This window comes from Chrysochloris asiatica, unplaced genomic scaffold (assembly GCF_000296735.1).
Source record: "Chrysochloris asiatica unplaced genomic scaffold, ChrAsi1.0 scaffold00193, whole genome shotgun sequence".
In the NCBI taxonomy this organism is placed as follows: domain Eukaryota; kingdom Metazoa; phylum Chordata; class Mammalia; order Afrosoricida; family Chrysochloridae; genus Chrysochloris; species Chrysochloris asiatica.
Window position 1 is genome coordinate 3,118,352 of NW_006408711.1, and position 13,750 is coordinate 3,132,101.

The 13,750-nt window shown below is 36.7% G+C and overlaps 1 protein-coding gene across 1 annotated transcript; it reads left to right on the top strand.

Annotated features, from left to right (window-relative positions):
• Positions 1-1,247: 1,247 nt before the first annotated feature.
• NUDT12 (nudix (nucleoside diphosphate linked moiety X)-type motif 12) lies at positions 1,248-13,522 on the top strand. Its single transcript, XM_006872309.1, has 6 exons — positions 1,248-1,461; positions 3,065-3,654; positions 7,575-7,742; positions 8,828-8,941; positions 12,260-12,459; positions 13,412-13,522. The coding sequence occupies exons 1-6, from the start codon at positions 1,256-1,258 to the stop codon at positions 13,520-13,522; spliced, it is 1,389 nt and encodes a 462-aa protein (XP_006872371.1). The 5' UTR covers positions 1,248-1,255.
• Positions 13,523-13,750: the final 228 nt, after the last annotated feature.

The window sequence follows — 13,750 nt, forward strand, 5'->3', positions numbered from 1 at the left end:
TTTTAAAGTGTTAAAGAGTAAAAAAGTCAGTTTAAGGGCTAAGGGAAACCTGACCCAAGTCATAGTATTTTCAGTCATCTCATATGCTTATGAAAGTAGGACAGTGAATAAGGAGTATCATAGACAAATCTGTGCCTTTGAATTATGGTGGTTGGTGAAGAATTTTGAACATACCACAGACTGCCTGAAGAACATACAGCTCTGTCTTGGAAGAAGTACAGCCACAATGCTTCTGAGAAGCAAAGATGATAAAACTTCATCACTTGTGCATTGAACATGTCATCAGGAAGCACCAGTCTCTGGAGAATGACATGCTTGGTAAAGTGGAGGATTAGGAAAAAAGAGGAAGACCCCTGATGAGATGGAATGACATGGTCACAACAACAATGGGCTCAAACATAAGGAAGATTTTGAGGATGGTGCAGAACAAGGCATTGTTTCCTTCTTTTGTGCATAGGGTCACTATGTTGTTGTTGTTAGGGGCTGCTGAGTTGGTTCCAACTCATAATGACCCTGTGCACAACAGAACAATACACTGTCTAGTCCGGCACCATCCTCACAATCAATCCTGTGCTTGAGCCCTTTGTTGCAGCCAGTCTTTCTTTCTTACAGAGTCTTCCTCTTTTACTCGGACCCTCTACACAGTATGATGTACTTTTCCAGGGTCTTGTCCTTCTTGATAACATGTCCAGAGTATGTGTTTTGCTGTGCTTGTTCTTCCAACAGTACATGGCATATTTAATATTCTTACCAACGCCATTGTTCTAAGGCATCAATTCTCAGCTTTCACATGCATATGAAGTGATTGAAAATACTATGTCTGAGGGCAGGTGCATCTTAATCTTTAAAGTGACTTTAGCTTTTTAACATTTTAAAAGGGATCTTTTGCAGCAGGTGTGCCCAATGCAATGCGGCATTTGATTCCCTGACTGCTGCTTTCATGGTTTCCATGATTGTGGATCCAAGTAAAATGAAATCCTTGACAATCCTTGTTGTGAAGATTTTTGTTTTCTTTATGTTGAGGTGCAATCCATTGATCTTCATAAGTAAGTGATTCAAGTTCTCTTCAATTTTTAGTAAGCAGTGTTGTGTGATTTGCATATGACCAATTGTTAAGTGAGTCTTCATCCGACTTTTATATTCATTCATTTTCAAGTGTAGCAGTATTCAGATGTTTATCCATTGATTAAAAGGGAACTGCAGGTGAGTAGTAATTTTTTTGCTATTTTTTTTTTTTTTCTTTTTTAGGGAAGAAATGTCTTCTATAAAAATAAGTCCAAACAGGGAATTAATTTCCCAGTTTCACTGTTCAGCTGCCGAAGGGGACATTGCCAGGGTAACAGTAATACTCACTCATTCTCCATCTCTTCTCAATGAAACTTCTGAAAATGACTGGACTGCCTTAATGTATGCTGCACGGAATGGGCACCCAGCTGTTGTCCAGTTTCTGCTTGAGAAAGGGTAAATATTTAAATTTCTATGTCATGTTCCCATTTAAACATTTTTAGTAGCTACACTTATATCTTTGAGGTAGTAAATAACTCACTGACCAGCTTGTTACATAAAATATAGCATAAATTCTAATAGAAACATTTAACTCATTTCTTGAGAAATTAACTTTTATATTTGATAGCAAAGCAAATTTATGAGTTAGTCAAATAGTTTTCATCCAAAATGTTGTTGTTGTTTAGTGCTTTCGAGTCAGTTCTGACCCATAGCAACCCTGTATAGGGTTTCCAAGGAGCAGCTGGTGAGCTTGAACTGCAGACCTTGCAATTCAAATGATTTTGCAGACTGGCTCATTAACTCACGGCACTATACCAGGTGTCCGTCATCCAAAATAAAAAATGTAAATCAACTAACCACAGCTATCAAGGACTACTTGGAGAATTTTAGTAACTCCTTGTAGCACAAGAAAAACACTGCCTTTTAATGGTATAAGTTATTCTTCAGAAAGTTTACTTCTTTCAATTTCCCAGTAGTAAATTACATTTTTGTTAAGTGCTGTAGAGTCGGTTCCAACTCATAGCAACCTTGGGTAGAGTTTCCCAGGAGCAGCTGGTAAATTTGAACTGACTTTGCGGTTCAAATCGACCTTATGGCCAAGTGCTTATCCTACATTGCTACACCAGATGCCAGTAAATTGTTGTTGTTAAGTTCTGTCAAGTCGGTTCCGACCAAAAGCGACCCCATATAGGGTTCCCGAGGAACGGCTGGTGAGTGTGAACCTGTAGCACCACACCAGGACTCCCAGTAAATTTTGGTGTGGCACTTTGGGTTAATGCGCCAGACTGCAAAGCCGTTTGAACTGCAAGGTCGGCGGTTCTCAGCAGCCGCTCCTTGGAAACCCTATACAGGGTCACTATGGGTCTGAATTGATTGTACGGCACTTAACAACAACAACAAAAAGTTAATTGTTGTTAGTTGCCATTGAGTTGATTTCAATGTAGGGCAATCCTGTGTGTTTCAAAGTGAAACTGTGCTCCACAGGATTTTCAGTGACTATTATCTTTCAGAAAGGAGCTCTGGTAGCGTAGTGGTTACGAATAGGGCTGCAAACCACAAGGTCAGCAGTTCAAAACTACCAGCTGTTCCGTGGGGAAAGATGAGGCTTTCTGTTCCCGTAAAGATTTGCAGCCTTGGAAACCCTGTACAGGGTCGCTATGAGTCAAAAACAACTCCACAGCACTTAACAACCACAACAACATTATCTTTCTGAAGTAGAACACCAGATCTTTCTTCCGCTCATCTGTCAGTTTGTCGTGCTGTGGTGGATTGTGAGTTGCTGTGATTTTGGAAGCTATGCCACTGGTATTGTAAATAACCAGCAAGGTCACCCATGGTGGACAGAATTCTGATGAGCTTCCAGACATAGACAGACTAGGAAGAAAGAGTGACGAACTACTTCCGAATCTTTAGTCACTGAAAACCTTATGAATAGCAGAGAAATTTTCCAAGAATCATTAAATAGAAGAGAGCTATAGTGTGGATCTGAAAGTATTTTAATGAACTATTTACTGGAGAAGATACTTACTTCCCATTTTGTTTTTCCTCTCCTCTGTAGGTGTGACAGGTCCATTGTCAATAAATCAAAGCAGACTGCACTGGATATTGCTAAATTTTGGGGTTATAAGCATATAGCTAACTTACTAGCTAATGCTAAAGGTGGAAAGAAACCTTGGTTCTTAACCAATGAAGTAGAAGAATGTGAAAATTATTTTAGCAGGACCCTGCTAGACCGGAAGAGTGAAAAAAGAAATGATTCTGACTGGCTACTAGCTAAAGAAAGCCATCCAGCTACAGTTTATATCCTTTTCTCAGATTTAAATCCCTTGGTTACTCTAGGTGGCAATAAAGAAAGTTTTCAACAGCCAGAAGTCAGGCTTTGTCAGCTGAACTACACAGATATAAAGGATTATTTGGCCCAGCGTGAGAAAATCACCTTGATTTTCCTTGGAGTAGAACTTGAAATGAGAAAAGAGTTATTGAATTATGCTGGAGAAACCCCAAAAGAAGTGGAAGATGGGTTGGTTGCCTGGTTTGCTCTAGGTATTGATCCTATTGCTGCTGAAGAATTTAAGCAAAGACATGAACATTGTTATTTTCTTCATCCTCCAATGCCAGCACTTCTACAATTAAAAGAAAAGGAAGCTGGTAAGAAGTTTCCATGTATTGATAGTAATCTGGTTTTTGGAATGGGGTTAGAGTTGTATCTGTGTTTTTCCATTGAGCAGTGAGATTAGGCCACTTTTATTAGAGACCTTTAAGAGTTGATCCTAGAAGACTACTGTCCTGGACAGTTACAGCAACTTTTAATCAGTTAAGACTAGTTTCTGCTGAACTAACCTTTATCCATGCTGTTTTCATTCAGTTATCAAATGAATAATTATTACCTACTGTACACTCAGATTCCTGGTGTGGTACTGTGGGTTAATGCTCTGGACAGCAAAGTCAGTTTGAACCGCAAGATTAGTGGTTGAAGCTCACCAGTCACTCCTTGGAAACCCTATACAGGATCACTATGGGTAGGAACCAACTTAACAACACTTTACAACAACAACTGTGCACTCATCATAATGGCTAGGCCAGATCATTCAGGGCATTAAAATCCATGTGAAGAAGTTAGAGTTTTATTGTACATGTCACTAGATATTGGAATATCATCTGATTTTTGTTAAGTACCAGAACAAAAATCCTCATAATGACTATTCCATAGAGCGTGAATTATAGCTAATAAAGTGTGGGAATCAAAATTCTTATTGAGAGGGAATTGGGGATTGCACTAGCCCAGGTAAGATATTGCAGTGGCAATGGAGAAAAAGATAGTGAGATGCATGCAAAGGGTTGATCTGTAAATTGACACAATTTTAAGAGAGAGGTGATGGTACCTAGACTATGGCCCAAATGTAAGGTGGTAACAGTAGAGAGGGTGGAAAAGGCACAGTTTAAGATGTATGTTGCAAATAAAATCAGTAGTACTTACTGTTGAACTGGGTATGAGATGTACAGGAATGATAGAAAAGATCAAGAATGGCTCCTACATTTAAGACTTTAGTAAGTCGACAGATAGTCATACAATTTCTTGATTGAAAAATAAGTGTTAGGTGGAGCAAGGGAAACAGGACAAACTTGGAGTAAATAAACCAAGTTTGGGACATGTTGTGTTTTAGGGAAGAGTATTAAAATCTGGAACTCGGAAGAGAGGTCTAAATTTAGAAGTCAGGCCATAGCAAAGAGCCAACAAAGAAAGGAGTTGGAGACTGTGAGACACTGTTGTTGTTCTGAGCCATTGAGTTGGTTCCTACTCATAGCAACCTTGTGTAGGGTTTCTGAAGAGTGGCAGGTGGGTTTGAACAGCCGACCCTGTGGGCTACTGCATTATCCTGTAGCTAGGAGGAAACCAGGAGAAGATGCTTTAGGAAACCAAAAGAAGTGTTTCAGGGTAGGAGTGTTCCATTGTGTTGAATGCTATTGAGTAAATTGAGGACAGAGATTTTTTGAAAATGCTGTTTGGTTCTGGTAATATGAAGTAATTTATGAATTTGACAGGAAGAGTATCAGTGGATGTAAGGAACAAAAGCCAAATATGAAAGATTGAAGAGTTAGTGGGGGTAAGGAAGGTGTGATTTATCAAGGGCCACTGTCCCATAGATAATGTAGAGGCTGTTTGGATGCCTCATCCACACCTGTGGAAAAATGATTGGACTTTTAAAGGAAACACATTTTCTTTAGAGCTGCATACATTTCACATTTCAAAAGGATCTTAATAATGAATTAGTCTAGCTTAAAAAAAAAAAACTACTAAGGAAACCAAATTATTTTTCTGACTTGCTTTATAACCTTACACAGTTACCATCTCTGTGCATTAGTTTCCTCCATTATGCAATGAGGATAATGACAGTACCTACCTACCAAATAGGGTTGTTCTAATATTAAAGAGAAAACCTATACCAAACCCATTGCCACTGAGTCAATTCCAATGCAGGGTGAGCCTACAACAGAATGTTGTTGTTGCTGATAAGTGCCTTCCAGTTGGTTCCAACCCTTGGAGACCCTGTATTAGGGTTTCCAAGGAGCATCTGGTGAGCTTGAACTGCTGACCTTGTGGTTCAGAGTGATTTTGTAGTCCAGCACATTTAACCCACAGTGCCACACCATGACTCCATAGCAGAATAGAACTGGCTATAAATCTTTATGGAAGCAGACTGGCACATCTTTCTCCTGTGGAGCAGCTGGTACGTTTTAACTGCTGACCTTTCAGTTAACCTCTGAACCACCAGGTGTCCACAAACATGAAATAACTGTATATATGTTTGTATGTGTGTCTATGTATATAAATGTTGTTAAGTGCTGCCGAGTTGGTTTCAACTCATAGCAACCCTGAACAGGGTTTCTGAGGAGTGGCTTGCGAGTTTGAACCACTGACCTCTGAAGCCCACCAGGAGCCCTTATATGGTGTAAAATTTACTGTGCTCAACTGCTAACTGAAAATTTGGAGGTTTGAGTTTATCCAGCAGTACCAAATAAGAAAGTTCTGGCAATCTACTTGTAAATAATCAGCTATTGAAAAATCTATGGACCATAACTGTACATGGTTATGTACAGCACACATGGGATGTGCTGGAATCAACTTGATGACAACTACTTTGTAACAGATCATGTATTAAAGGGAGTTCAAATCTGTCAAATATTTGAAATGTAGCATTTTTTCTTATATTGCCACAATTGTAATACTTCTGATCAGATCATATTAGTTATTTCTTGATGCACCAAGGTTGTTGTTATTATTTATATATACCTTGTTGTTGTTATGTGCCATGGAGTTGGTTCTGACTCATAGCAACCCTGTACAGATGTTTCCGAGGCTGTAAAACTTTATGAAGCAAAAAGCCTTATCTTTTTCCTGTGGAAGAGCTGTTAGTTTCAAACTGCTGATCGTGAGATTAGCAGCCCGATTTGTATCCACTATGCTACCAGAGCTCCTTATACACGTATGTAGTCAATTCCAACTCATTGTTTTTAGAAGCCATAGAGTTGTTACCAACTCAGAGTGACCCTATGCATAACAGAATGAAACACTGCCCGATCCTGGGCCAACCTCACAATCTTTGCTACCTTTGAGCCCATTGTTGCTGCCACTGTACCAGTCCATCTCGTTGGGAGTCTTCCTCGTTTTCTCCGACCCTCCACTCTACTGAACGTGATATCCTTCTCCAGTGACGGGTCTCTTCTGACAATATGTCCTAAGTATGAAAAGCAAAGTCTGGCCATTCTGGAGTACTGGCTTCCAAGGAGTACTCTGGCTATACATCTTCTAACACAAATCTATTTGTTCTTTTGGCAGCCCATGGTACTTTCAGTATTCTCCAACTCCATAACTCAAATGCCTCAATTCTTCTACAGTCTTTCTTATTCACTATCCAACTTTTGCATATGTATGAGGTTATTGAAAATACTATGGCTTGCATCAGGCACATCTTAATATATATATATATACTAAAATTGATCATGTATTTCTTTCATGAGCATATGAGCAAAATTAAGTACAAATCTTTTAGATGCAGTGTTTTTTTATACAATATTGTAAACAGGATATGTTTCAAAATGACATGGATCAGCAGTAGTTTAATCACCAAGGAAGAATGTGAAGTGGGTTTCCTATGGTTTCTTAGAAATTCTTTGGTGGGAAATATAGAAATGCAAGTCTAAGTAAAGAATTGCTTTTGTACTATATTCTTATAAGCTAGAATCATGTATAGTCAAAATATAGAAATCATTAACAATGAAAGCTTGTTCTAGTAAATTATATGAGATCAATATGACTATACCAACCTTACATGAGAGATATATGAATTAATTTTTTTTAATATTAAATCTAACTTACATTTGTCATCTGGAAAATTAAACTTTTTACTTTAAAATAAAAATACAGATCATATAATAGAAGTACTAGGACCCTTGATCATACAGATACTCAGAAAACACAGTGCATGTCTGTCTTACAGCCTAAAAACATTTTGCCTGTTTATTATTATTATTATTTTTACAATTGTTTTTTGTGCCATCTTTCCAAGGGGTTGTCGCTCAAGCAAGATCTGTTCTTGCCTGGCACAGTCGATACAAGTTCTGTCCAACCTGTGGAAGTGCAACTAAAATTGAAGAAGGTGGTTATAAAAGAGTATGTTTAAAAGAAAACTGCCCTAGCCTCCATGGTGTTCATAATACGTCATATCCAAGAGTTGGTAAGACTTCTCTTTTACAGTGAAATCTCAGTCTTCTAGAATCTTGGAGAAGATTCTGAAAAGACAAGTTTCTGAGGAAGTGAATTTACCTTTTAAAAAAAATTACGTTTAAATGAACCATTAAGATGATAAATATTGAAGTATTACCTACTTTGCCTACATAGCTCTGAAGATAAAAGATGCACATAATTAGCCATTCCTTAACACTAGGTTAATCATGAATTTGACATGTTGGGATATGTGATTTCAGAATGTTTACCGGTCTATAGCCACTTCATGGAAAGGAAAATAGACCCAACAATTCAGTGCCTATTTTAGACATCATTAAAACATTGCAGGATGGAGCTAGCTTTGCACTACTGCTGGTGTCCACATGTACCTTCTTCCCTTCTAATTGTTACTTTGGGGTCTGTTCTGGGCTTGAAAAGCTGATAACACAGCCCTTTAAAACTGTGAAAAAGGAATAGACTCAGCAACACCTGAGGAGGTCTCTTGGGAGTAAAGTGCATGGCTTAGTAGCATCTGTTTTTTGCTGCTGAAAAGCATTTTACACTTAATTCCTGATTATCAATCATGATCTACTGAGGAAAATTTACTGGGTTTCCAGAGGGATGAACTGCTATTTTTGTATTTGTTTTTATTATAATGACTAAAGCAAACTTAGCCATTGAGCCATGTTACTTTTAAAAATATTTTACGAAGAATTGGCATGGAAGGAATGTGGAAATTTAATTTTCTATGGTAAAATTTGAATTTTCTCCATGTGAATATATTGCCTTCTCAATTTATTATTTAATTAAATAAAATAAGATTGTGTCTGATATTCCATGAGTATACTCAATGTAGCAGATTAAATAAAGGAAGAACATTTTGCCCTCCTTTTCCAGACTGTAACTTAAAGGCAGCTTCTTTCAGACACTTGTCATCAGCTACATCATGGCAGAAAGAAACAATCTTGTAACAAAATAAGAGAGTTTTTCACACAGGTGATATGTTTATATTATTCTAAAAGATGAAGACTTTGAAAAATGAGTCTAAATTACTATTTTCCTGTAATTTAAATATCTGATTTTTGTTTTCAACAGATCCAGTAGTAATCATGCAAGTTATTCATCCAGATGGGACCAAATGTCTTTTAGGCAGACAGAAAAGATTTCCCCCGGACATGTTTACATGCCTTGCTGGATTTATTGAGCCTGGTAGGCCTTTTATTGTTAATTTTTGTCAATAACTTTCATTTGACTTACATTTTCCAAATAAAATTTAGAACGCATTTGAGAAAAATCTCAAATTATTATGTTATACAGTTGTGATATGTTAAAATATTTTGTATGTATTTTAAATGATATGTTTTGGGTTTGACAAAGGAATAATTTTCTTGTTTTATTCAAAATGTAGTTACTTTATATGTAGTATATGTTTTTTATGTAGTCCTCTTACGCCAGCTGTATGCCTGGTTTATGTCTCCCTGTCTCAACTGTTACCTTTTCAAAGAGGCCTTCCTTGACTGCCCTAATATTACTAGTTAGACCCTACACCCTGTATTCACAACTGCTTTCACGCTGCTTTTTCTCTACAGCGCCAATCACCATCTAACATATATTTATTTGCTTGCTTTCTGCTCTTACTAGAATATAAGTTTCATGCAGACTGTCATATCCTGTAGCAACAATTTGGAAGGCCAGGCAGTATTTCTTTCTGTTGGACATAGGGTTACTATGAGTCAGAACCGACTCAATAGCACTTACAAGTACAAGTGTATCCCAAACCCTTCTAACAGTGCCTGTTATGTACTTGCTCAGTAAATATTTGTTAAATAAATGAATGAATATGCAAGGGGACTTCAAAAAGTTTGTGGAAAAATTTCATTATCTTTCAACACCATTTTCCACAACCTTTTTGTGGTGGTGGTGGTGGTGGTTATGTGCCGTTGAGTCAGTTCCGACCCATAGTGACACCGTACAGGGTTTCTGAGGAGCAGCTGGTGAGCTTGAGCTGCCGACCTTGCAGTTCAGTTCAAATGACTTTGCAGTCTGGCGCATTAACACACAGCGCCACACCAGGACTCCCCCTTTTGTGGTGCTCTGAATTAATGCGCTGGACTGCAAAGTCTGTTTGAACCCCAAGGTCGGCAATTCAAAGCATACTATCCACTCCTTAGAAACTCTATACAGGATTGCCTGGGATTGGAACTGACTTGACAGCATTTAGCAACAACAATATATATAATTAACAAATGAGAGTTTAATCTCAACTTCCAATATTGCAAGGAATTAAGTTATAAGAAACAGGTAGTGCTAAGCTCTTTTTTGTATGAGGCACTGTATGCTAATGCCCTGGACTGAAAAGTCACTTTAAACCAAAAGGTCAGCAGTTCAAGCTCACCAGTTGCTCCTTGGAAACTGTATACAGTTGTTTGGAACCAACTCTACAACACTTAACAACAATTACAACAAACATGTAGTGCCAATCTCTTTTCTGATTGCTTTGCATACTCTAAATCAGGATCCTCATGCAACCTTTCAGTTACAGAAATTTTACAGAAACCAAATAACTTGTCCCAGATCACACAACTAGTAAGTATTGTTGTTAGGTGCTATTGAGTCAGTTGTGACTCATAGTGACCCTGTAGGGTTTCCAAGGATAATCTTATGGATTTAAACTACTGAACTTGTAGTTTGAAGTCCAGTGATGAGCCTACAGAGCCACACCAGGAGTAAGTGATAGGACAGAGCAATCTGGCTGCTAAGTCTATGCACTTACTCTCTAGGCTGCTTCTAGTGCTGTTGTTATTAAGTGCCGTTGAGTCAGTTCCAACTCATAGCGACCCTGTATAGGGTTTCTGAGGAGTGGCTGGTGGGTTTGAACTGTTGACCTTTTAGTCCAGAGCTGACATTACAGCACCACACCTGCAGTCTAATTCTAGTAGCTCTAAGTAATTCATTTTGTTGTTAAGTGCCGTCGAGTCGGTTCCGACCCATAGCGACCCTGCATAGGGTTTCCAAGGAGCGACTGGTGAGCTTGAACCATCAAGCTTGTAGTTCAAATGGCTTTGCAGTCTGGCGCACAACATTTTAGCTGCTGTATAATATTCTATTTTATGAACAGTCTCCAATTCATTTATCCATTCTGATGATGGACAGTTAATTTATTTTAGGGTTCTTGTTATCACCCATACTGCCATGAATAGACATATTTTCAGGAGTTAAGTAGGAGATATACATGAGACTAGAATTGCTAGCTCATAGGAGGTGAGCTTCTTCATCTTTTCCAGATATTGTCAATTTGCTTTGTGGCGTATTCTTGCCAATTTGCAAGAATACCGGCAGTATATGCAGTATTCTTTTACTCCACATTGACACCAAGTTAGAAATGTCAGACTTTTTAACTTGCCAGTTTGGTGAGTATGAAATGCCATTGTGGTTTTTCATTTTTATTTGATAATATTGGAGCTGCTGATGGAGCAGTTTTTTCAGATCTGTACTAGGCATTAAGTTTCTTTTACTCCTATGCCTGTTTTTCTATTGGTTGTCTTTTTATCATTGACTTTAGGAGTTCTTTATCTGTGTTCTATGCTAATCTTATCGTAATGGAATCTTGGTGTAACACTGTAGGTTAAGCACTGGACTGCTAATTGAAAGGTCTGCAGTTTAAACTCACCAGCTGCTTCTTAGAAACCCTATACAAGGTCGCTATGAGTCAGAATTGACTCAAAGACATTAGAAGCAACAGTACTAATCTTGTAGCTATCTTTTGTTAGTTTATGGCTTTCCTTTTCATTATGTATTTTCTTCTGATGAATGTAAGTTCTTACTGCAAAAATTTATCTCTCTATTAAACAAAAATATGTTGTATTTAATAATAAAATATTGCTAAGTTTCCAGATATACTTAGAAACTGTTCCTTCTATTTTAATTTTCAGGTTCAGTGAATCAGAAATATAGAATACATTTATAAATAACATTTTTTCATGTTTAAGTCAACAGCCATCTAGGGGAAAATAATTGCTTAGAATCAAAGAATATTGGATTTTGTTTTATATGATTTTTCAAATTTTCAGTGACTTGAAAAAGTTATCTCCAAGAATTATTTTGTAGCATATTAAACAAAAAAGTTTTAAGGTTTTTATGAGAGGATTAGCCATTTGTAAAAATTATGCAATGAAAATTTATAATGATTTAGCAATAATAGATAAATGAGATAATATATAAAGTACTTCCATAGTGCTTAGTCAATAGCTTGTGCTAGATAGCTGAAAACATTAGTATTCTTTTAATATAACTGATAAATTTGAACCTTTAAGAAATGAAAAGTATTTTGACATTGTGATATTCTATAGTTATATACTTTGCAAAAAATAATGTTTTCTTGAATTCCAGCCTACTTTTAGGTTTTGCTTTCTGATTTTTTGAATTAGGTTCCTTTCCAAGTTTATTTCCAAAAGTTTGAACCATTCAGATCACAAAATGTCCAGGACTTGTATATCAGCTCCTTGTTCTTTTGCTCCTTTTGATTAGGGGAGACAATAGAAGATGCTGTTAGAAGAGAAGTAGAAGAGGAAAGTGGAGTTAAAGTTGGCCATGTTCAGTATGTCTCTTGTCAACCATGGCCAATGCCCTCATCCTTAATGATTGGTTGCTTAGCCGTGGCAGTGTCTACAGAAATTAAAGTTGACAAGAATGAAATAGAGGATGCCCGCTGGTTCACTAGACAACAGGTAAAGTTCAATTGAATTTCCTTCTTTTATTGATCGTTCTCTGACTGTATCTGTTTGAGTATGCAGCAAGAATGCATGTTTTCAACAAGTTGAATGTATGCCCATGATCCTCTCATCATGCATGGATTACCATGTAATTGTTATTTTAATATAGAAAGAAATTGTTTTCACTTATGTGCCCTCTATTAGCCCATTTTGTGATTCTTCTGGTCATCATGGTTCTGTGCCCATTTCTAATTCCAGTATTCCTATTCTCAGATCAATGATAATGCATTTCAATGTACTTAAAAATAGGTACAAGGTATTTCAAAGTTGAGAAACAAGAATGTTTATTTAGGCATTTATGTGTTAGTGTATAGCATTAAAATAAGTAGCTCTCAAAAAATATTAAAAATGTTTAGCTTTTTAAAGTTCTTATTCACTTTAAAATGTACTTAAAGACAAGAATGGTATAACTGTATAACCAAGATATATTTACAAAACTTTTGAAAGCATCATCCTAAAAAGTATAATGAAAGATAAATGTCTTGTATTTGTTTGGAATGACCCAAAGTATTTATTTAAAAACACAAATGGATACATTTTACAATAAGGCCTAAAATCTTTCTGACTTTGTCTAAATAACAACGTTACTGGTACAACCCCCAAATTTAAATTTTATAAAAAAAAATCTGTCCTGAAAATTGGTTTTTGCTTTGAAATTAAATGTGGAGTATTTATCTTACTTTTCTTTTTTTACAATTTTTTTGGAAAGTGTTACACCTTTTTGGATCATTTGAAAAACTGAAGCAGTTAAAAGTACTGTAATAAAATTTACATGTTGAATATGGACTCCTTTCTGTTACTGTTTTTCACTTAAAAAATAACCATATCTGAATGGCATAAGTGTGAACATAGTGTTTCAATATGATAGTGATGAAATCCTAATATATTTTATTATGATGCATTTTAGGTCATGGATGTTCTGACCAAAGGGAAGCAGCAAGCGTTCTTTGTGCCACCAAGCCGAGCTATTGCACATCAGTTAATCAAGCACTGGATAGGGATGAATCCCAATCTCTAAATTAAAGAACCGGGCTCTTTTAAAATATTACCTGATTTTTAATTACCACTTATTCCTCAAGTGAGGTTAGAAATATTCAGTGCTTTTAGAATGTTACAACACAAATATGTCAGATCTATAAAACAGTTTCTGTCTTGAGCTCAGAATTCATAGTCTATAAATTCAGTCTCACGTGAGATTTTGGAAAAATTTGGATCTATCTTCTTGAAAAGAAAAAGATTTTTTAGG